Here is a 25,038-nt window from a genome sequence, read left to right on the forward strand (position 1 = left end):
CAGATAATCAGTATAAATATATTTTACAACAGATGTATGCTATGTTGCACCCTAAATGATTCCTCAGACTGCCAGGGTGGGCTAAAAGAGCATTAACCTGAAGGAAAATCTGGCTCTCATTTCTTTTCTTGGGTCCTCTAGTATGGATTAAGGATGTTCTCTCACTTCCTTTTCTTCCTGTCATTACACGCTCTGCTTATGGGCGTTTCATCTTACAAAACAGAACCCTAAGCAGTTAGGAGGACCTCCACTTTGTTCATACAGATCTCTATTCTTCCTCAGTACATGTAGCCCCCAAGGTTTCAGCAGGGTGTTTCTCCCCTCCCCATCCTCTATAACCCAAGCCTTCACATAGCAGGTACGGTCTGGAGACCTGAAGGGGTGACATTTTGGTGTGAAATGTTTGACAAAGCCACATCTTCTGTATGTTTCACGTAAGAAAATAGCATTATACAACAGAGTATGGAGAATGCAAGGCTGACTATTTCTTTGGAGACAAAATGAGTCAAAAAATCTTGGAGGCTTACTTATAGAGTGGCTCTGTCTGTTCCAGCACCATAAGATCAGACAAAGGAAACAAATACTCACACTAGACAGCTTGAAGCAGCTTATTTCCTACCTTCTGGGTTCTCCAGCCCTAAAATAGTCTCCACTTCAAATTTGGGCCCTTCAGGTTTTCTCATAAAGCAGCATTTTATTGCTCTGGCTGATTTTAATTCACTTGGGCAAATTATTTTCCTCGACTGTCCTTCTCAGCAAACGTCCAATGCATTCTCTAGAAAGCCAGGCCTCTGGACATTGGGTTTCAGACTGCCAAATCACACAGCGATGGCAAGCATTTCTCGTCCCACATTGTGTCACACAGGTGAGGCACAAATCAACCCTCCTGGCAAGAACTCTTGGGGACGCCCCAGTTTTGGGGGAAGGAGATGGTGCCATTGCCTGACCCATGCTGCCATTCACTTTGAGGAGCAAACCTTGCCAGAGCTGCCACGTAGCAGGAGGTGAGCTGGAATATTTACCCTCACTATGAGAAATCTTTCATACACAATCCCGAGAGACAGAAACGATGCCCACGTACGCCTATGGAACTGTCCGTACCCTGAATGAAGGGCAGGTGGTATTTCCATAGATGAAAGGGAAGTGGGCGATGGAGATTGGACACAGATACACACCCATCATGCTTTGCAGATACTATATGCACAGCCAAAGAATCCATTTCAGCTGAATTTATCCACATTAATTCCTATGTGTGAATTTAAAAATCCACATGATGACACTTCCAGTTAACGTACACGGACGTATCTAACAGGATTGCTTCTAGAGGTTGCCGAAACGGCCCGGTATCTTCACCTTAGTCTACACAATTCTTTTCAAACATAACTGTGATTTGTAATCCAATTGATACTATGTTATTAAGTTTCTTAAGCTCTATACTTCTTGTACTTAGACTCTATTATATATTTCTATCACATGGCAATTAAATAATCAGGCTGATGATTTCCACAGGAAGTTAAATAACCCATTCAACTGTATGATATTAGCTAATAGAAAATCCCTTCTGTCTGTTTTTCCTTATAAAAACTGTTGACCAAAATTGTGTTTTGTTTGCGTATTAATTAGCATACAACTGGTTTAGCTGTTTTCTCTCTACTGTTCTTTCTATATCTGCTGAGAACTGCGCCTTCATGAAGATTAAAGGCCAGGCTCTAACCCTCCATCTTTAACTCAAACTGCAGGAATTTTTTTTTTTTTTTTAATTTCTGTGTTTTCTTCCAGGAACTGGTGGTTTTGGCTCTGCGTAGGACCAAGAGAGCCCTGCTCTGCAGGCACTCTCCATACCCCAGCCACCACAAACTTTTCTACCACCCTCGGTTTGTAGAGTCCTACTGTCACCGTGATGGAAATGACCGTTTCTCTGCCAGCCTATCCTGATGGCCTCAGTAGCCTGAGAATTCACGCCAAGCGCAGGAGCAGCTACCTAAACCAGTGCATCATAGATCCTAATAGCTATTCAGCTACCTATTTGTGTGCAAACCGCCCAGTAAATAATGTATATTTGGTAATCTTTCCCTAAATCCAGAGAGCTGAAAATATTATAGATCAACTTTGATAATGGCTTTTACATTATAAAATATGAATAAATTAGTTAACTATATAGATGGGTTTACCTTTATAAATGCTATTATGCCACACTATGGAGTTTGTCAGAAGCATTTGCATTATCAAAATCACTTCTGTACGCCATGACGTGCTTTGGCTTCCTAACAGAATCATTAAGGTTGGTAGAGACCTCTAGGATCATCAAGTCCAACCATCAACCCAACACCACCATGTCTCCTAAACCATGCCCCGAAGTGCCACGTCTACACACCTTTTGAACATCACTAGGGGTGGTGACTCCACCACCTCTCTGAGCAGCCTGTTCCGGTGCCTGACCACTCTTTCAGGAAAGAAATTTTTCCTAATACCCAATCTAAACCTCCCCTGATGCAGCTTGAAGCCATTTTCTCTCGTTCTATCACTAGTAACTTTGGAAAAGAGACCAACACCCACCTCACTACAGCCTCCTTTCAGGTAGTTGTAGAGAGCGATAAGGTCCCCCCTCAGCCTCCTCTTCCCCAGGCTAAACAGCCCCAGTTCCCTCAGCCGCTCCTCATAAGACTTGTGCTCTAGACCCTTCACCAGCTTCGTTGTCCTTCTCTGGACACGTGCCAGCAACTCGATGTCCTTCTTGTAGTGAGGGGCCCAAAACTGAACACAGTATGTGAGGTGCGGCCTCACCAGTGCTGAGTACAGGGGCACGATCACCTCCCTGCTCCTGCTGGCCACACTATTCCCGATACAAGCCAGGATGCCGTTGGCCTTCTTGGCCGCCTGGGCACACTGCTGGCTTGTGTTCAGCCGGCTGTTGACCAGAACCCTCAGGTCTTTCTCCACTGGGCAGCTCTCCAGCCACAATAATAATGTGCCAATACTGGATTTAGATCCATATTGGATGTCCAAACTGTCCAGTCAGTCTGATTTGTGGAAGAGCTGTTGCTAAAAATTTTAACAGGCTGCAAACCTGCTGCGGCTAAGTCACAGAAAATAAAATGAAAGAAAACCGCTTAGCGACCTGGAAATTTCTGAACGCCCATCATCAAATAGTCCTCCATGTAGGCAAACTATGCAACGGTGTTAGGCTCAGCTTTGGATGTGTATGTGGGAAGGGTGGATATGGTTATCCACATTTGCCACCATAATGACAGCTGCTAAATGAGTAGAAAAAGCAAAGTCTGAGAAAGAAAAAATTTAAAAGTGAAATATTTATCAAATTTTAAGTTAAAAGCTCAGAAAAGATTAAACTCCTGTCCTGAGAGGCTGCTGCGTATACATGTCTGAGTTCTGGCCAAAGAGGTTTGAAAGGCTTAAACTTTAAAACTATAAATGCTGACTACTTTGCTTCTGCTGTAACCATACTGCTGTTCCTCTTCACCTAAAACTATGCATTCAGGCCCAATTTCCTTATGCAAAAATATTATCGCTCACTGCCATCTAGCGTTAATGGCACAGATTGTCAGGAACTTTAAGTTACTTTTCTGGCTTTAAGAATAAAAAAAATTTGCATTTTTGAAGTTTGGCCTTGTGCTGAGAACCTGAACATTCCTGTTTCCACTGACAGAGGGAGCTGCAGACGCACAGTAGCTCAGAAAATCCAACAGCTTATTCATAGGAATAGATCTGAGTTTAGAGGCCACACAGCAATGCCTATGTCCATGCCCCCAATTTGCTGTTTGAATGGAGTACCCAAGTGCTTATTATCTGCCTCAAACTATTACTTAAATAAACTATTACAGTCACTCTTAGATGCAAAATGCTTGTGCAGATTCTGGGAGGCAAACCCAGGACAAAACTTTGGTTTTAACAGCAAACATCTTCAGTTACAGCTGGCGTGGATTTATGCCACTGGGTTCAGAGGTATCAATGAATCTTGCTAGTGAAGAGAAACAAACGCCAAATGCTTCCTGAATCTCTACAGATGCCATCCACCACTTGACATTAAGCATCTGTTCACCTTAGTAAGTGTACTAGAATAGGCAAAACCACCGATAACCTCCTCCTTCCTCTATTTTGCCAGGCAAGGATTTAAAGTCCCAACGCTGGGATAAAGCAGTTGGGTGAGAAAGCATTTTTCCTACTGAACAGCGCGTCACCCCTGGCAACTGTACGGCACAAGTCTCACTAATTTACAGTGCATCTTCCTGTGTTTTCTGAAGATTGGACAAGTTCTGTACAGTGTGAATTACCTTCTGGTGGCTACCTTTTAAATAAACAGGAATCATAATTCTTCCTGTAAAAAACACTTAATGTATATTAACTTCTTAAAGTAAATGTCTGAATTCTAAAGCAGACCACAGAGCGGTACAACCACATAGAGTCACAATTAGTTTATTAGTACTGTTTTTGAAACAAATATATGCAGGTACTTAAACACAGTTTAATTCATGTTTATTTCCACATTTGATATATTACTGTATATTACATAATGCACTGAATATCCAGTAAATAAATAATAAATCCAAAGTGCAGATTAAAATAGCAAGGTCAGTTCTGAGGTTATCAGGAAGGCCAAAATCACACTAGTGGTATAAGGACAGCAAGTTGTAAATGACTGACACGTAACATGTCATTATATTGTTGCTATGTGCATGCTAGTACAAATGATCCCTCCGAGAACTGCATATAATTATCTACAAAAGAAGAGAGTCCTTTCCTTACGTTACGTTTTCGTGATCTTTTTATTTCTTACCTTTCAGGCCTGATCCTGCAGTCCTTACTCAGCAAAACTTCCAACACAACCTGTCAGGGCTCTTTCTTTAAGCCCATTGGTGCTCTCAAAACGTCTGAATACTAAGTGATTAGAGTTTGAATTTCTAAAAATTCGGAAATTCTAAAAACATTCGTAACAGAAAATAATGTAATTAAGTACAGACCTAAGAGTATCAGGGCCAAATCCAGGAACAGTTCTAGACAGAAGCTTTGGGAACTGTCAGGACTGCAGGGTTGGCATCTGGTGAGTTAGGCACTTTCCTGACTAGCCAGCCACTTTTAGGATCACAGTTTTGGATGTAGACACCTTCGGTCTCCTTAAATACTGTTTTGAGCACCGGCATCCTTTCTTCGGATCTGGCCTTATTCTACACTTGAATACACGATGTATCACATTAACATTATGCACAGACAATAGAGTGACCTTAAAGTAAAACAAAATGATAGTACAACATGATATCATAGCCATATCTAGAATAAGCTATTGTTCTTTTCTGTGCTTGGGTTAGGCACATTTGTTTTAACAGCTTTTAACACTGTATCCCATTTACTATTCTTGTGCTCTAACTGCCTTTTCCTAAACTTGTGCTGAAATAAATCATTGCTGTCTTCATCCTCAGCCTCTGACACTATCTCCATCTTTTGGATAATCAATTTAATGAGGTCATGCTGCTTTTCCAACAGCGTCGATATATCTTTGAGCCTAAAAAAGAAAAAGAAAAAGATATGCATACAGCAAGCGTTGTCATTTGGTGTCAAAGGAGATTTTAGCCATTGAAATTACAGATGTAAAAGACCTGACAGTCCTCAGCTTCACCCATCTAACAAAGAATATTATTAGGGATACATTTAATTTTTCAAGCTGTGGTACTTCTCTAGGTTTCAGGAAATAGGATTAAAGACCAAATTTCTGGTTTCTGAGAAAAGTAACTTGCTATATACTAAAGGTAAGAGCAACTTCACTTTCAAAGTAAAATTCTGAACAGTTCCACCAAAAGTTTTTCCTATTGACTGAAGTAATCCGGCAAGAAAAAAGGGCCAGACTTACAATGGCAATTAAACATCCACAAACATATAGTGAACTTCACGACGAGTTTAACAGCATATGAGAGATACTGATGAGGCACTTGCTGATCTCTTTTAAAGTGCCAGCCAAAGTGCAACTGATGCAAGTAGAGTTAACATCAATCAGTATCATGCATACAGAACACAATATCTGTTATCTTTTAAGCAACAATGAGCAAAATGGGTAATGTGTCTAGAAACTGCCTTCATAAAATTACCAAACAGGCTTTTTGAAAATCTGTATTTCAGAATGTCTAGACTTACAAAATTACAGCATGAAATATATACTGTGACTGAAAAGGTTCTCTGTGAAGAAGAGTTTGAGGCTTCTTTAGATGTAGTTGCCTTTTTTTTTTCCACAAGAATTAAAATAGTGCAGCAATAGGCTAACATTAACACAAAGCAGAAAATATCCCACCCCAAATCAAACCAAAACCATACACTCTCAGCACTGATTGCCACTAGCTTCAGTAGGAACTGAACTCCATTTTGAATTCTGACAATCCATACTGGCAACATAGTAAAACAAAGTTTTCAGCTAGTAAGTATAACTTTCCATAATGACATTGCCACAAGTTATTCTATTCCAAATAATTTTATAATTTTATAAAATGATAGTTTTCTTCCATCTCGGGGGGGGGGGAGAGTATGTTCTATGCTGGTTCCTAATATATTGATGCAGCATGGGTTTGAAGAAAGACTTGTTAAATTTCATGGTTTGCCTACATCTGTAGGGTGTATTCTCACCCCTTCGGCTCTTGCTGAGACCTTGATGCAAAAAAATACTTAATCAGAATCTGTGCAGGGAGACAAAAATTTAGTAGGTTAAAGGAAAGGAGAAAGAAAAAATGTATAGAGAGAAGAAGCAGGGGAGAGTGAGACAGAGTGAGAAAGGTTTTCCTAGCTGTATGTTCACAGAAGGCTTTTCTGAAACCATTCTTACAGATATTTTGGTAAGATGAGTAAGAAAAGTACAGACAATTCCTTCCAAGGCTTTGGGAAGAAGATGATTTGTTCAAAGGAGAACCAGGACACCAATCCACTTTTGGGGAAACAATCTGAAGAGGATTTACCATCGGACCAGTGGAAAGCCAGTTACAGATTGTGTATATTTGGAAACCAATTGGAATTACACCAACTGTGAGTTCAAAATAACCCTTGAAAACCTCCACACACAAACCTCTAATTCTGAAATAAAAATGCATTTTCCCCATTACCGCAGTTTACTTTAATGAGCAAACAAGCCTGTCCTCTTTCTCTGCCACGGGATAAAAAATTTTTCTCTACCACACAAGTATTTTGAAGGTAAATACATTACAGAATATAAAATACTATGTTACCATACTGAAGGAGCTTACTTAAGGACACTAGATGCATTGATTTTTACTTTTTAGGTACAGTATGGAGCTTTAGAACACTTTTTAAAATAGGAATATATTTGTAATATTGCTTCTACTTATTTTTACAGCAGAAAAATAACATAATGAATACCTGTATTTCTGCTTCAGGACTTCCAGTTCTAATGTTGTATCAGTGCTCTGTGCATCTGTGGTAGAGTCCTCACACCCAAAGCAATACTGGAACACGCTCTAAACAAAACATGGAATCAAACTGAAATCAGATGTTATAGTCTTACAATAGATTAAAAATCCCAAATAAGTGAATGGTAACAGTGTTAAAGTTGAAGAGTTTCTGTTATGAAGTTATTTTTTTGTATATTAAACACTTGTTTTGCAAAATTTGTTTAATCAGAAAACTCAGTTTACCAATAACAACTGAAATGAAAAGTAAACAAATAAAAGAAAAAACGCCAAAAGGGAGTAATTCTATTTTCTGTCTGAATAACTTTTGTAGGTTGTCTCACTTAGCGAAGTCACAGATCACTGAGAATTCAAACACTAACTATATCTGAATAAGTTAGGCTGCACTCAAACTGATTTATCATCTTCATTGAAGACAGTCAAGGTTTAATCATGATCCCACTGATGTCAGTTAATGATTTGAGTCTTATTAATGCAATGTTTCTAGCAATCTGTGTACAAAGTAAGTCGATCATATCACTTTTGAGTAAGAATTCTTTAGTCCAAGATTCACCACCTTACCATAAATCCACAGTATCTTGGCCTGTTGGGATATACAGTGATTGATTCCTGGTCCACCCGGCTTAAGAACCAAAACGGCAGCTTCTTCTCTAAGTTGGTGTGAAGATTAACCTAAATGTAGTTTTGCATTTAGAATAAGATACATTCTCTTAAGATAAAGACACATTATCATGTGAAAATAACCATTTTGTCATTATATTAAGTACACTATTACTAGATGTCATGTCCCAGAGGATATCTACACTGCAAACGATGGTATAATATTTGAACAGTCCAGCCCAGACACTAAAACCATCTAGCCATAGCAGCATTGAGTGTCTTAGCAGGATTAATTATTCCACACAGATACACACTCTTATAACCAAAATGGTTCCAGAACTGAGTTAGCTCTTGTGAAATGGCTTAAATAGCTCCTTAGTACACTGTGGGTTGCAGTATAGAATTACAGGGCAGAAATGTTCAAAAGACAGAATACCAATCATAGCCATGGGTTTTAAGACCAAATAATAATGGGAAAGAGAGTGATCCTTCTCTCTTTAATTGTGCTATATCCTTCTACTAGATTATGACAGGGTCAGTATAAAGATGCCAGTGGAACACCTGTGAGAAAGGAGTTTTCCCTTGGGTAGAAACAAGCATGTTATATAGAGTGCCTTTTCAGGTGATGCTACCTTTGCAGTCGTTCTCAAATTGCTACAGAAATACTGAGCATATGTATCTGAAAGAGCAGGACAAGCCTACTGCAGACATCCATAAGCCTGTCAAACACACAGAGGTTACATGCTTATGAAAGATCTCATAGTACTGCCCAAAGTTGCAAGACACTATCCTTCCTGAGCATTCTGTTGGCAAAGAACTAAACAGGTGAAAAGCATTAACTGCCATTGTATCTCTGCTTTAGTTATTTTTATCTCTAGCAAAAGAAATCTCTCTTGGGAGGAAATGTTACTCTAAAAGACAATTCTTCAAATACACTTGAACTAAGCAAGTACAGTTTAAAGTTACGTCACTACCAGAAGTTATTTTTGAGCTCTTCCTGACCTTGTGTATTCTGTCCACGTGCAACTCTCTCCTTTATGCTCAGCCACTAGGTAGGCTCTGAAACTTTTTTAAAAAAGCAGAGCCATCAGGGAACATAGGCAAATCCACTCCCTGCACCAGTTATGTGAATGGTGGGTTCCTCTCACAATACAGACTTTGAGCAGAACTTCAAGGAAGCATGTGGACAGACGGTTCCTAAGAATATGTCAGTGAGAAGTAATCTTTATTCTTTATTTGACAGATGTATACTGTGTGTATTTCCACTTGTGAAAGTCAGGCTTGACATAGAGTTCACAAGGAAGAAAAGCTTTTGAAAACTCTATGCCAAATTTATAATTTCTTAAAATGAAAATTTTATGAAGTTGTGCTATTGTCCTAGCCCCAGTATGTAAGCTGTAAGGACTACATTTGCAAAAGCTACTTTGAAAATATCTCAGATGCATACAGTTTTTAAAAGCATATAGGTTACTAAACTCTCTTGATTTCAACAGAACTTCTGTTAGTGTCTTTATACATCTTAAGGTAACCAAAAACATACAGAAATGTGACATTAAGTTCCTTAATTATACCTGGTATTGCATAGTATCTCCTCAGTACACAGACCAGCATGAGCCTTCAGTAGACTGCAATGTATTTGGCGTCCTTTTGATTTCTGTGTCCTCAACCTTCTTTCCACTGCATCAACTCTCTCCTTAAAAGGCAACTCTCCAATTTCTAATGTTGCATTTACTTGTTTTGAGATTCTGTTGTTGGAATAACTCAGAATTCATTGAACTGACTGTTTAGAAGCTCCTTAAAATGCATTTGCTTATACATTTCCTTGACAGTGACTCACATGACTGAAAATGATACTCAGAATAGGATGCCCGTGTTCACCAAGTTGCTTTACATAGATGCTAAGATGTTAGTTAGGGATGTTGATGATAAATCAGCTAATTATCTGACTGGTGATATCTAATTCCTACAGTCGGTGCTTCTATGGTATGTTACCTACCTGCATTGCAATCCTTTTGAGTGCAGCATATTTTTGTACTTCAGCTATGTCTCCAACAGCCAAACCAATCTGAAAATACCAAGAAACATTTCATTATCGATTTTTTCATAGTCTGTGATTTCAACTGTATTTCTTATTTACATTTAAATCCAAAATTACTCTAAAGTTAAATTTATTTTGTTTCACTTGAAGTTGGAAACATTCCCCTTTTGTGCATATTTGGGAAATCCATATCAAGAAATGTAGTAAGCTTTTTGAATGCCAACTATCTGTCTACCAGTAAGGCACTAAAGAGCTACTTCGAAGATTTGTCATGAATAACATCTCTTCTTTTTGATCCTTCATTGCTGCTGTTATGTTAAAAAACTTGTTGACCTCTTGATTGTCTAGGATCAAGGTGGCAATAAATAACTTAAAGTCAGTTGCTCAGCTCATATAAAAACCTGATTTCCTAAAAAACCCCTGATGTTCAATGGAACACGGCTGAAGATATATTACATATTTTTCCTGTTTCTCACCATTACCAGGTTTTCCGATTCTTTTTGTTCAGGGCAGGCTCATTCGTTAGTTTTAACACCACTGTTGACTGCTGTTTTGTGTGCACTGAAGACCTGAGTTTTGGCTATTTAAAAAAAAAAAGTTAATTCTAGCTTATGATGCAGCAAGGGGTTGAACCATTAAGACTATGTATAACCTAGGAGGCACACATTTGTCAAGGTACTTCTTAAAACCATTGTTCACCAATTTTCTTTGTCAAGACCTCATAATAATACATGGCAGCTCCACTTCAAATTCCATCACAATTACTACCTAAAGATATACAAGATAACTCTGCAAGAGTTAACTGTGGAAAAATACTCAGAACAGTAAACTTGAGGGAAAACGAGTCCAGGGAAAGGCAACTTTTTAATACATAGCTGAAAATATCAATTTATTACATAATGAATGGCTGTCACGAATCAGATCTAGAATAACTCTCTATGCTAAAACTGTGTATAAACCTGTGCTTAACCACTTTTGCATATTAATAAGTAGTTTACTTACTAGCAAGTTCATAAGAAGGATTGGAATAAGCAAGGTAAATATAATGAGAACTGTGTAACTCAGGAACGGATATGGCAATTCACTGCTTAGTAGTGGGTCAAGGAATGCATCATGGTAATTAATGTCTCCCAGCATCATTGCAAATGTCTTCATTACAGAAAGCAGAGGCGTGCTATATGTTTGCTGCAAAAAGAAGAAATACCAAAAGTCTAGAAAACACCCAAACTGATGACATTTTTAAATAACCTCTTGAGATTCTGTAGTCAAAAATAATCTTTATAATGATAAAAAATAGCTATGCCATTCAACTAACCTGTGAACCCAAAAGGACAAAGAAACTCAGTCCAAAGGCCAATATTAGGAAAAAGAAAACAACAGCAATCCGAATCAAAGTCCTCAAAATTTCCCAGAACATCACGACATAGATGCCATAGTTTTCAAATCTGTGCAATAAGTAAACAGAAAAGATAAGTGAAATTAAATACTGAAGTTAGAGTCCCTTAGAGTTATTTATGTAAGGCAATAAGCAATCCTGATTTTCATGTGTGAAAAGAGACATTTTGCCTCCCTCAGACGTTCTGAGATGGTATGAACTTGTACTTTCACATCCAAAAGAATGCAAGTGGTCTTATTTACAGCAAGCCTAAACTACACAATCTAATATTTTAATTTGCTAGAGCAGTAGTTCTTCAGGATATTATTTTTCATGGACAACTTTTACTCTTCCCATAGCCACAGACAGCACAATATTGTACAACTGCTGCACTTGAAATAACAACATTAGGAAATTATATCAATTTTTGCTGCTTTTTAAAGCAAATTAGCAACCTGAACAAAGGACAACTGGCACCATGATCCATCTAGCAGCCACATGCCTGATATAAAAATATTTTGCTTTTATGACACTACAAAGTATGGAAAACAAGCAAACAAAAAGAAACACTGCACAAAGAAGGGAAGTAGCACAATTTTAAGACAACTATGTTTCCAACAACAGTCTGTCATCTGGCAAGCTTCTCCCATTCTTGGCTTGAGCAAAAACTAGATATCAGAACATGAGTTGTCATAAAGCAGATTAAGCTACTTTTTCCCCCAAACCAGAACTTGGGAATTTATGTCCTCTGCCAGATTCAGGGATCAGATGACTCTTTTATGCTACAACAGTAGCAACTGAGAAAATCCCTCCACAGGATTTTCCCCCTGAAATATTATGTGCAAGGCTGAAAAGATCAAGCCGGAAGTAAAGCAAACCTGATCTATTTATTAGGCATTTATTAGGCAAAATTCCGTTGCAGTCAATGGAGCCACAGGTTGCTTTGAGAAGAGATGGCCTGAATGAGTTAGAAAAATGATGAGTAGGGTTCTACCGCTACACAAATGAAAAATATGCAGGCCAGGGAAGCATTTCATCTAGCAGAAGAAGGAAGGTTGGGCAATCATGAATTTATTTTCTATTGTTTAGGTTCAACCCCATTTTGCCCACATCACACAGCAGAGAGGACATGCCCATTCATTAGTCATTTAAGATCAGACACATGTAGGACAGTTTGCTAGCAGAGGCCGCACCATAAAGATACTCTCTGACATTAACTCTGTTTACAAACCTTGTCCTTAAACATCCCAACTACAGTAAAATGATCCTGAAATTAATCAGCAAATGCTGTGTTTGTCTGTCTGCCAGGCCTCATGGGGGTGATTAATGCATTTGTACAATAAGAATCAGGAGAGCATATATGAAGTGTTATCACATACTGTCATCCTTATTTTCCGAACACCTCCAAATCAACACTTTTTTGCTGATCAGCTACACCTCACCTTTGTGCAAGGCAGTCCTGCTCAGGCACAAACATGTTTAATTTAATAGTCTTAAGCAGTACACCCACAATATTTTTCCCTCTGCCCAGTTCTCTGCCGTCCGTTACTCCTGGACACTATTGGATCAGTGACAGCATTAAGATCATTAATGGCAATAAATAGACCTAATGTCAACTAAAGAAATAATTTCATCCATTATAATTCTTTTACAGGACACTATGGTGTAGAAAAGTGGGGTATGCCATTTACTCTGTAAAATGATAAAAGAATTTACTTTCTCCCAGGTATTACTTATAAAAACAGACTTTCATTTTTTAATTCATATCTTTTTTTTTTTTTTAAGTGGAAGTCTATACAATGTAATGAAATATGTTTTTGAAAAGGCATATGTGGCAGCTTTGCTTACTTAACAATAAAAACAATCTTGTTATTTCTTTAGTTGCCATAACATATGCTGTGATTCTCTACATAAAAAACACTGAAAACTAGTGTTCATTAGGTTAAAAAACTCCTATGGTCCTAATCTGGAAACCTATATAGCTTGAAAAAAAAAATAAAATAGGGCTATCGCACTTGATCAGTCATGGTCTAGAATATATACAATATCTGAAAATATTAAAAGTATTTTATTGTAAAGCACGTAAATAACTTTTACCGTTGAAGGTAAAGCAAGAAGTTCATCCAAGACAAGTATACAGCAATTGCTCCACATTCCCACTGCAAATGAGCTGGTGTATTAATAAATAAAGAAGACACAAAAATGATGCTTGTAGTATAAATTGTCCAGTCCAGTAGATTGGAGTAATCCAATAAATATTTCAATTTCTAGGATTTAAGAGAGACAGATACATGTTTACAAGTCATACATCATTAAAGGACTAAATTCAATACACTATTTAAATCCTCTTTTCACTTTTAATCTTATATAAATTGGTATTTCCCTTTTAATTTGGGAAAAAACAGCTTTATTTCAATATCACACAAACTGCTATGCAAGCACACTGTCTGATTTATGTTATTTCTGTGTGTATTTACCTGCTGAATGAGCTGAAATATTTCTTTGCAGATTCCCAGTAAACTCATAATTAAAACTAAACACATACACACCCTTGTGAAGTATGAGTTCTGCAACAAAAATCAGAGCACAAAACAAATTAGAAGTTATTAAATGAACATTTATTTCTGTTCTACCTGCTACATATACATTATATTGCCAAGTTAAAAAACTGTTAGTATGCTTGAGATACTTATTACTATCTAAATTCTGTTTTACTGATATGTATTGTGAAATCCATCTCACGTATCTTGCGTTTAAGTAACTCAAACCAAGTATGAAAGTTTGAGCATTCCCAAGACAAATAGTTGCTGTGCAGCTTCGTTATTACTACTATTGAAGTTTGGGAACTGGAAGTGCAGTATTTACGCCACATCTTCAGTATGTTTTGCCACTGGATAACCGTAAAGACAAATTCTGTTGTCCATACCTTCGCTATCATATTGCAGTGTCCAGAACAGCAATAGAAGTCTTTGGATAAAACCCTTATGTGGCTGCTCCCTGTGATGTCTCCCTTATAACCAGTATAGGCGAAGACAACTTTGTCGTGAAAAGCCTTCTACTGGCATAGATAACAATAATGAATTTCATCTTTCAACTTGGAGAGATAATTCCTCACCTGAGGGGTTCATTAACTCATAGGCAGACCGCAACTTCATGGCACTCACTTTTCAGAGAGTCCCTTTTCAGTGACGTCCCTCTTTAACCTGGGTTAAGAGTATAGCACCATATTCTGCAAGACTGTGCTCCCTACAGAGCTGGCATTCCCTGCTCCATTCCCATTGCTGGGTCATTAGGACACTGTCTCCTTCAGTGCATGACATTTCATGTATACCGCTGTTGCTGTAGTCTCTCAGGCAGCACCTTCCCAGCTCCTGTTCACTGCACTGCTGCTCCACCAGCTGGTACCATTCCTCGTTGAAGGACAGGACTCCCCCTTCCACCTATGTTTCTTCCACCCAGTCTCTTACGACTCAAAGACCTGGGTCAGTCTAAGTCATTCCTCTGCCTGCTCTTGTCATTCTCTTGTCTTCCACCAGGGAGATTTGTTGGAGGAGCATGATTTCTTCTGGTTCTGCTAGGTCTGGCTTCTGAATCTTTGAGAATCCCGCACGTACAGGACTGGGCTGTGATTGTCCACACTTTTTCATATATCAGGATATTCTCATGAACCTTTTATATTCCTTGAGTTTATTATATTTCATACTTCTACTAGCATATAATTTTTGAGTTCCTATTGCAGTTTTGTGTCTTTTCTCTCCCCAAAGATCTGTAAAATATTTTCTTGCCTCTTTTTTTTTTCCTTTTGCCAAATCCTTGATTGTAGTGATAAAACCATTTCTTTGAAATGGATCATTTGAAAAATTCACCACACAACAAAAACTTGTCTCCATTACCTCCAGTGTGTTACTGTTTCAGGGCTAATGACACAGGTGTCTCTTCTCAGAATATATGACTTCATGTCACGGAGACAGAGCTCTGTGAGGCTCCTGCCCTTCACATGGACACAGGAGTGTAACACTACGTGTGAGTTGTACTCACAGGTTCAATAAACAGCAGAACTTGCAGTTACTTCTCTGGAAGTTTAGTACAATGTTCAGCTTAAGGACAACACAGCCTTCTTAAAGGACAGACTACTGCTTACTTTTAACTGCAGGAAGGAAACACTTACAAAAAGGACATCAACCAGTTGCACGAATGTCTTTCTTTTCTAAAGCCTCATTCTCTTGTAGCGGTGGACCTGGCAAGTCTAACTTCTTCGGTTCACTATGGTGTCCTAATTATTCCAGTTCCAGCTTCTGAAAAAAAGTTTTAGCTTTGTCTCTTAACAACCCCAAAGTATCTATGGAGGACAGGCTTATCCTGAGGCAGGGTCATCCTTGCTTACTTTCCCTATGGCCCCACCTAAAGCATCATTTCCATCCAATGCATATTGTGAACGAAATCAATATTCATAAATTACTAGAGTAGCCCCATGCCTCTCAGCTGTGACTAAGACAAATATTCAAAAGTCAATATGGTGAATACGTACTTTGCTACCTAATCAAGTTTTTCATTTTGAGATATCATAATTCCAAAATGGGGGTATATCATTCACATCTTAGAACAACACAATTTTTTCTATTTTTTTCTTTTAAGTTTATTAACAGGGATTATAGGAAACATCCGATACATGTAAAAACCTTTCACAGAATTTTCCATCCACATATGACTGAACTCTGCTGTTACGTTTTTTACTACTGTTGTACATGCGGTACCTATATACAGACTGGCAAAAGTTGTTCTGTCTTAGCCTCGTAGTTTATGAGCCTAGTGATGAAATACTGGGCCTGCAAGGGAAAGTAATACATAATATGGGCAAAGGAAGATGTATTTCAATACCCAAAAGCACTTTACTATTGACTACTCTCTCTACGTCAAATTTTAAATGTGCAATATCCAGTTATTTTGGTTGAAAATTCAAAGGACATATAAAGTTAAAAAATCCACTGTTATCTGTCTTTTCATAACTAAATACACATTAGTCTTTTCTTCATCATCATTAAAGAAATATTCACTTCAGGGAAGAAACTGAAGTAATGAGGTAGCAGATGTTAAGATTTTCAGAAAAGATTAAAAATAAGAAATGAGAACTGAAAATTATGCACAGAAGTTGCTGTTGAATGTTTAAAAATATACAATTCCATTTTATTCTTTGGAGTTGCTAAATCATAAATAATTCTGGAAATTGTTTAAATAATCATACCTTTTTGCTATAAAGATCCTAAACATATTCTAACTATTAAGAAAACTCAGTACCTCATATTCTAATGGTCTTGCTTCATAGACCTCTGTTCCATTCAGAGGTTTTCCTGGCTGTATGTGAGTAACCAGAAGAGTCAGTGGGATGAGACCGAGAGAATATATGCCTAAATTCATCAGGTGTGCTCGAAACCCATAGGCCATCCTTGAAAGTAAGAATGTTAAAGTTACAACACTTTACAAATTTAGAAGAGCATGCATTCAAATGTAATGGCCAACGTTGTTTTCAGGATGAGGAAATAAACATATCTTAAAACGTCCTTTTGTGATGAATGTGTTCATTGAGCTTTATGCGGACAGAAGTGTATTGGCCATTCATCTTGACATGCAAAATTACATTTTATGTACGTTAAAATACACCTACCATTTCATAAGCAAATATTCTTTACACACGGGATGACTGAGTAGCTCCATGCGATTGTGGCGTACCATGGCCTATGAAACAAGAAAGCAGAAGGATCAAACTTATCTAGCTAAGTTAAGTGCTTACAAAACTGTCTAGGCTACCTTCTTTACTTGAATATTAGCCTAATTAAAAGTAAAATGACGGTAAAATATTGCAAAGTTCTTTTGCTTATGTGCTCTGGCCCAAACCTATTACTATCTTGCCTTATCTGCCTACTGACGCATTCAGCTTCTCTCCTGCTGCTCTGTTAGTCTATTTCAAGCTTTAAAAAATTGTACAGACTACTGCCAACTACACCTGCGAGATGACCAAGCTTTTCTAGCTACATTTAATGAGAAGATACTTCTTTATTCATTATTATACAGTATACCAAGTCTAATTGCCAACGGAAGGCCCAAAAAGTAATCAAATTAATCCAGAAAGTTTGTTCTGTAAACATTTTCTGACAAAAAATGAGAGACCAGACTAGCAATATCAAAGAACTGCTTAATTTGTTTCAGGCACAGAAAGTATTTTGTAATTAACGTAAGTACGAAAAAAATAAGTTTTGTCAGATTTCTCAATGCCTTACATTCCAGTGCATGGTCACTGCAATGACTGGAGTATGGTTTTCTTTGATTTATTACCTGCACGTACAGCATGTTCTCTTGAAACATTCACAGTTGTTTAAATGAACCAAGAATTTTTATCTAAACCTAAAAGAAATGTTATTTATTACTTTGGCCCATACTTCATTCCAATATACTTTAAATATACACATATATCAGCTTTGGAGAAGAAATACTATGACGACAAATTCAAACCTCTTGATTTTATCTAAAGCAAGACAGCATGGAATGATGTCAGAGTAAAATAAAGAACTTACATTTAAAGTGGTAAGTGGTTCATAGAAAATGTCTTCACCATCCTTTAGTTTCTTGTTAAGTGTCAGGGGACACTGAAGGTATCTGAAGTTATATTCAATCTGAATAATTAACAAATAATAATCATAAACATAATAAAGGTGATTAAACTGACAATGTAAGACTGAAATGATGAGCTTAATTTAAAAAAGGTTATCCTTTAGAGGAAAAAAAGCCATGTTGTGTAAAAGTAATTAGCTACTGATTGTTAGTTACTCTGCCAATGACCGCATGGCATCAAGACACACATCTGTGACTAAGATGATTAAACAAACAGCCATTTTGAATTGTAAAATAAAAAGTACACATTTCTTCTTAAAATATTACAGTTTAAAAAGGTCATTCTCAAAACTGTAATTTGCTTTAATGTTGACTTTGAAGAAAAGCTTGTATTTAGAAGTTACATGTCTTTGATGACACAACCTAAAAAAATGTATAGTAGCAAAAAATCTGCAACTTTCTGTTAATGATGTAGACACAATCCAATGTAAAAATTATTAAGGTGGTTTTCAATATGGTTTCAAAGGTAACATAACTGTCGACATTCATGCCTCCTTAGCACTGTGAAAGCAATCTGTTGCTGAAGATTCTGGACAAGAATTTACAAAACAGAAATACGTTGGACTGTGAACTATTGGTGACAATCGTACTACTTATGATAGGCATGATTTTGATATCCATAAGTAGATATTATGTCTTCTATCACTGTTATTTTGAAATATCCATAACCTCTGATACCCAGCTGGATTGTGAGAATCAGCACAGCATAAAGTCTATAGATTGCTCAAGTTAATGTTATACTTATTAAAATGCATAAGCATGAAGATTACAGAAACTGAACTTCAAAGCCGTTTACAGCCCAAAGGATTAAATAAGATCAGTGATCAGTCACCTGTGTTTTCTGTTAAGATCTGATGTTCATCTACAAGTATAGCTTATCCATATGAACTGGACATTTACATGAAAGTATACATATTGCATAATTCCCAAACTTTCAAGTAAAAAATGTGTTCACTTCAGCATCACAGATGCAATAAAGAGAATTATATCAGTGGCTTTGCTGAGAAAAAAAAAATCCTAACAGTTGAAGACTTCTAGTATCTGATGATTTTAAAAGTCAACCTAATACTGAGGAGTTTTTTGCCAAATATATATTAAAAGCACAGATTCAAATACAGTTACAGGTGATTTACTACTGAATTATTAATAAATCAAGGTAAAATATTGGCTGATTTCAATTTACCAACTATAGAACTATAATTGCAACTATAGAAAATATCTGAGAGGTATTAGAATTTAGTCCAGTATTAGTCGCTAAAAGCCAAGCTGATGATTTTCTAACTTAATTATTATCCAAATAATGTACCACTGCTAACATATGGCCAGGTGCATTATGACATATAACATCCTAAGACTGTAAAATGTACTGTCTTCATACATTTTTTCATCCACTTACATAGAAGTCTCGACTTGTCTTTTCCTCTGAAGACTCAATTATGCAGTTGTCCAAAACCAGCTTTGCAGATGAACAGAAAAGTGAATTAAGGTGATACAGATAACATTCATCAGAAAGAATATGATATTTGTACCTAAAGAAAACCACCTTCAAATACAGCAGTCATCTAACAGAAGTGATGATTCAGTCAGACTTTGCGGTGTAGGTTTTGAAGACATAAAACTCCAGAGTTTACATGTAGGACTTAAACAATGAAGCTATGCAGTTTACAAGGCTACATGCTAGTTTACAACTATAAAACAAGAAATGTTTATGAATATATACATGCCAAGTTCTTTTAAGAAAACGCATTTCTGTAGCGACATTTAACAGCTCAGAAGGTGAAAATACCTCAAATGGTTTTGAACCCAGTTATCCTCTGTCATCACTTTTATACTTCTTTTTATACTACTTTTATACTCTCATAACTCCATTGACCTCAGGAAGTTAAGAACTTTTTCTAATAGTAAAGAAGCTAAACTGGCCAAACTGAAACTATCGTTAAAATACAATTAAATCAATTTGTGAATGTATGTTGTTTCTATTTAATAATAATACGTATGGAGGACAGTATAATAATACGTATGTGAGGACAGTATTAGAAAAACAATGGCAAATGATGCAATGTAACTAAGGGGGTTTTTGTACAGTCATTTCTTTAATACGTGCAAAAAACTTACTTTAAATGAATCGGGAAGATACTCAACCATTTCCAGCAAAGGACACTTATTGGCACTAGAATAGTGAGAGAATGTCACAACAGCTTCTTCCCATCTGCAAAAATGAGTTGAGATAATGGAAAATGAATTAGTTGCTTCTTTTTTAAATTAACTACTTTTAGATTATTTGATTTTTATTTAAGATATTATCTTGCAAACCACGATATGTAACAAGTTTACATACCATCAATTGGAAAATCAGCTGTTTGGGGAGTAATTGAGCAACATTCTGGATGCTTCTCTAAGAATGATTCATGTTTAATTCTGTCATCAGTTAAAGAGAAATGTTTCAACTATGCTAAGACTGAAAAAATATGCAACTTGAACTAAAGCTGGAATCTTGGGTTATAAGATTAGGTGAGTAATAATAAATACAGTAAAGTACTGGCAGTGTTCCTGCAACTCTTACCAAGAGATGTGATCATTAGGCAATGGTGCAACACTTCCGTTCCTGAAGTGGGGCTTTACTATATTGTAGTATAAATATTCCAAACTGCAGTTGAACTGTCACATTTTAAAATATTTGCAATATTTAAAACAATAATTTTAAATTAAACCTCTTGAATGGTATCAACTGTACTCACATTTCAATTAAAATTCTGTAGGTATTGAAGCGTTATGTGAAAGGCCAAAATTATGTATGTAAGAAGAGGGAAGACATTGGAAGGATTACTTATTTCTAATGGCTTCTACGTGTGTTTTTTTAAAAGAATCTCAATACTCAGTTTAATACGGAAAACAACGTGCCATGTACCTGATGTCCATTACAATTTTGCCACTTTTTATTTGCTCTCACTAAAACAATATAATCTCTGGAATTTTAAAATATGTATTCAGTTTTACTTATTAAACTACAGGCTTTCAGAACTTCATCTCAGTTAAAAAAGAACACAACGCAAAATAAATTAAAAAAGCATTTTCTGTGTACCTTACCTTTTGTGCAAAATGACAGCAGACACTACATCTTTTCTCCTATTGTGTATTGCTTCATGGAAAAAAGAAGCTACTGCTTTGTTGAACAGAATTTTCGCACCATAGTCAAGAAGTAACCTTACTGCTTTTGCATGTCCTTCTCTTGCAGCCAGGTGCAAAGCTGTGTTCTGTGCAGAAAAGTAGTAGAGCAATGCATCCATGAGAATAATTAAAACAAAAAAAGACTACCTATTTCAGTCCTTTCCCACACTGAAAAGACACATGCTATTCTCAGTTGCAAGTCCTGAATACTTTTACTAGCAACACTAAAAAATACAATATTGTCACAGAGATTCTGTTAGAGATTATAGACAAGTTCTTTATTATGTGTCTACAACTGCAGCGGTGCTAAATCTGAAGAGGAAACTCAGCTGTAGGTAAGAAAGGCCAATTCATTACTATCTTTTAGTTTTGTAACTAACAGACTGCAAGTCATAAATAGGCAAAAATTATGGTCTCTATACAGAACTCCTGCATTTCATAATCAGGAAGAGAAGGATCCAATTATGTCCAGATGTGCTTGTACAAGCAAATCTGCAAGAAAATCTGCAGGCACAGTTCTATAAGAGGAACATTCTTTTCTTTGGTATTTCCACAAAAGTAAGATAACGAGTGGTTTAGGAATCAAGTCACACTGAAACTGATTTCTGAAAGCCATCCCAAGTCACCCAGATTTTTCTGAGGGAAACTGAGAACTAAGGATTGGCTTCTCATTGATTTCCAGGCAAGATCTGTTCCTAATTCAATAATTCTAAATGTTTTCAACACCAGTTCTCAGAGAAATTAGCAACACCTTCTGTGTTGAAACTGATTAGTTCTTTAAAATGACCACCCTACGTTTTCTGATGGGGAACTGTTAGGCAGGTTCTTACAAGAGGTCTCCAATCCAGGAAATGGATTCTGTCTTGACCCAACAGATACCACACTTGCCCAGACTTCAGACAAGATAGGAGGTGTATCTGTTGGACATTGCTGTGCAGGACAGCTGGATTTCAAACAATATATTAATGAGCTATAGTCGATATTGGATTTTTTTTTTAATCTGTATAAGCTCTTTAGATTTAAATTACCAATGTTTGTACTACATTGTTAAAATGCTTTTGCATTGTAAAGGGGCAGGAGGGACATGTCTAACATGCTGAGCATTTTATGCTTTCTATTAGGCTATTTGCATTTTTTTTGTCTGCCACTTACAAGAATTGGATAACAATTTCAGTAATCGTGTATTAATCTCAGCAATAAACTTTGACAGTGGTGAAATATAAAGACTTTAAATCTGGCACAGGAAATGAAATATTACACATGCAATGCACAGTGGAAAACTACTAATAGCATACCACCGACATTTGGTCTAGAAGTAATAGCGGACAAGAATCAAATAATGCTAAATGAATACATACCCCTTCTTCATCCACTCTGTCTGTACACTTCACATTAGTATCCAAAATGATCTGCATTGTGCGAGTGTATCCTCCGAAGGCAGCATGGTGCAGGGCTGTCCAGCCTTTGTAATCACTTACATGTAGCAGTATAAAATTGGTAATTAAAAATGCAAAACTTTTTATAATTTTAAAGTAAATGTAAATTCCTCCTCCTTTGACTCAAACCTCTTTCCTTTGGCATGGCTACTGCAGAGATGTCCATGCCTTCTGTCAACTAATACATGATTATCAATGCATCATTCAGAAGTAAAAGTTTCAACTCAATAATAGTTTTTTGGTCTCCCGCGCTCTTTTCTTCTCTCTATTTCTGTATATATTTGGATTGTGCCCATTTTCTTATGTCCCTTGAAAACAGCACAAACGCTTGCAACATTCTGTTGCTAATACTTGGCAACAGATGTGGCATAGATCATGGCCATATTACAGAATTTTGCATTTAAAGATAGTGAATATACGAAACATTATAAGCACACAAATCTATTCCTATAAATATTACTTCACCTTAGTATAACGAAACTTATTAAGCCTTTATCATATAGAACCTTCCAGAACATTTATTTTAAAAATGCCAGATTTAAGTCTAAGTTAAGCCTAAATAGATAGACACATACATGTGTACACATAAATATACATACATATATATACTTTTTTAATATATATATATAATGATCTCTATCCTTGCTAGGTGTGATAGTCCAGTCCAGCTAAGGACACTGGGAATAAAGGGTCCATTTAGTTGGTCCTCCACAGTCACAGATGACGAACATCCAACAGGTCTGTCTGTTTGCTAAAGGATCTCCTCAGAACGCTTAAGCCTCTAGCTCCAAGGTGTAGCTACAGTGGACTTGGAAGCATAGGACCTGAAAATTAAAGCTCTAGACTGTACCTGGGAAACAGGACTCTCAACTTTTGGTAGCTTTGTCTCCCGGCTTTACAGGTATGAACCTGGAAGCTTTTGTGAAGCTGCCAATGATCTGAGGATCTTTGACCTGAAATCAGGACTTAAGAGTGCAAGACAAGTTGCCTGGGAACAACCAATCCTAAGAACCTATACTCAAGCCTGTAAGTGAAGCTGACGTGACTATAGTATTTCCAAAACAATATTTTTTCCATCAAAATGTTCAATACTGTTCTCTCAGTTGGATTTAGAGAAACCTCAGTTTCCCCAGCATTAGAAGCCTTGGTTTACAGGTAGCCATGATTCTATGTGTCAGGCTGAAGCAAGGCACAAACAGCTTAGCTTTACAAATATTTTATAAATATGCTTATATTTTATATTTATATTTTTATATATTAATATATTAAATATTTCCATACATTGTGTTTGTATTTATATTGTATTAACTTCTCAGCAGATGGACGTGAAACGTAGGGTGATCTTCTTTGCTTTAACGAATGGAAAGCGGTATACTTACCAGAGAAAAAGGGCCCCTCTCTTCAGAAGAAACTGAACTACCTTCTCATGACCATTCTGGGCTGCCAAATGAAGGGGAGTCATTCCCTTCTTATCACCTTCATTCAAAAGTCTTGTGTCTTTCATATCTCTTATAAGTCGTTGACATGTATTGATGCGCCCATAGCTTTGGAAAATAAGCACAAAATAGATGTCAAAAAAATATAGGCTGAAAAAACGGCATTGATTCCATTGCCTAGACTGCACTACTAACCTGGCAGCAAAGTGTAACGGTGACTTCTTGTCCCTGCTCTTAGAGTAGATGGAAACGTTGAGGCTGAGTAAATTATTTACAGAGAGGGCCACACCTTGTCTGCATGCATAATGCAATGGAGTGCATCCTTCATTATCTTCATCCACTACAAGATTTTTAATATGCTCCATCTGTCACCCCCCCAGGAAACCCAAAAGCACAGAATTAAATTTATATCACTAATGCTCCGCAGCTTCTAATAGCTTCTAACAGTATCATTCGTACTTTAAAGCAGTATCTAAAAATAAGAAACAAACTAGGAGAAGTGAATGTAGCAACAATGAGCGTTTAATGTCTGCTGATTTGTGGGTCACCATTGTTTCAAACAACTACTCTGTGAAGAACACAGCACTTTGCCACTCTGCACCCTTACTGCAATCCATCCACAGTACAAGCACCATACAGGAGATTCTTCTTTGCTGCCAGTCAACCATAATACTCATTGCTGTCAGTAGAAGGCTTGTACAGAATGTCAGGGCAGTCTATAGTCTGTATTCAGTAGCAAAACCTCTGGCTGTCGAGAACCATCACTTCACTGGTTTACAGGGTAATTTTATTTCCCCAACTTTTCTTTCTCATCTTCATTTCCCTGTTTTTCCTCCATACCTTGTCTAACATGCTCCTATGTATAGCCTTTCCTAAAGCAACTAAGTATCTCCTCCCCCAG

General features: G+C 37.0%; 1 protein-coding gene across 1 annotated transcript in view; it reads right to left on the reverse strand.

Moving 5' to 3' along the window:
• Positions 1-4,460: 4,460 nt before the first annotated feature.
• The window catches only part of TRPA1 (transient receptor potential cation channel subfamily A member 1), a 38,034-nt gene continuing 17,456 nt past the window's right edge, over positions 4,461-25,038 (reverse strand). The window contains exons 11-27 of the mRNA XM_075085235.1: positions 24,333-24,502; positions 24,081-24,245; positions 22,624-22,738; positions 21,185-21,351; positions 20,213-20,306; positions 19,494-19,553; positions 18,001-18,099; positions 17,094-17,164; positions 16,727-16,874; positions 13,909-13,998; positions 13,529-13,698; positions 11,372-11,501; positions 11,059-11,241; positions 10,015-10,083; positions 7,980-8,090; positions 7,369-7,466; positions 4,461-5,515 (exon numbers count right to left, since the gene is read on the reverse strand). Of these exons, the coding sequence (XP_074941336.1) occupies positions 5,284-5,515; positions 7,369-7,466; positions 7,980-8,090; positions 10,015-10,083; positions 11,059-11,241; positions 11,372-11,501; positions 13,529-13,698; positions 13,909-13,998; positions 16,727-16,874; positions 17,094-17,164; positions 18,001-18,099; positions 19,494-19,553; positions 20,213-20,306; positions 21,185-21,351; positions 22,624-22,738; positions 24,081-24,245; positions 24,333-24,502 (2,172 nt within the window). The 3' untranslated portion in view covers positions 4,461-5,283. The remainder of the gene's footprint in view (positions 5,516-7,368; positions 7,467-7,979; positions 8,091-10,014; positions 10,084-11,058; positions 11,242-11,371; positions 11,502-13,528; positions 13,699-13,908; positions 13,999-16,726; positions 16,875-17,093; positions 17,165-18,000; positions 18,100-19,493; positions 19,554-20,212; positions 20,307-21,184; positions 21,352-22,623; positions 22,739-24,080; positions 24,246-24,332; positions 24,503-25,038) is intronic.

Source organism: Phalacrocorax aristotelis, chromosome 2, assembly GCF_949628215.1.
Source record: "Phalacrocorax aristotelis chromosome 2, bGulAri2.1, whole genome shotgun sequence".
In the NCBI taxonomy this organism is placed as follows: domain Eukaryota; kingdom Metazoa; phylum Chordata; class Aves; order Suliformes; family Phalacrocoracidae; genus Phalacrocorax; species Phalacrocorax aristotelis.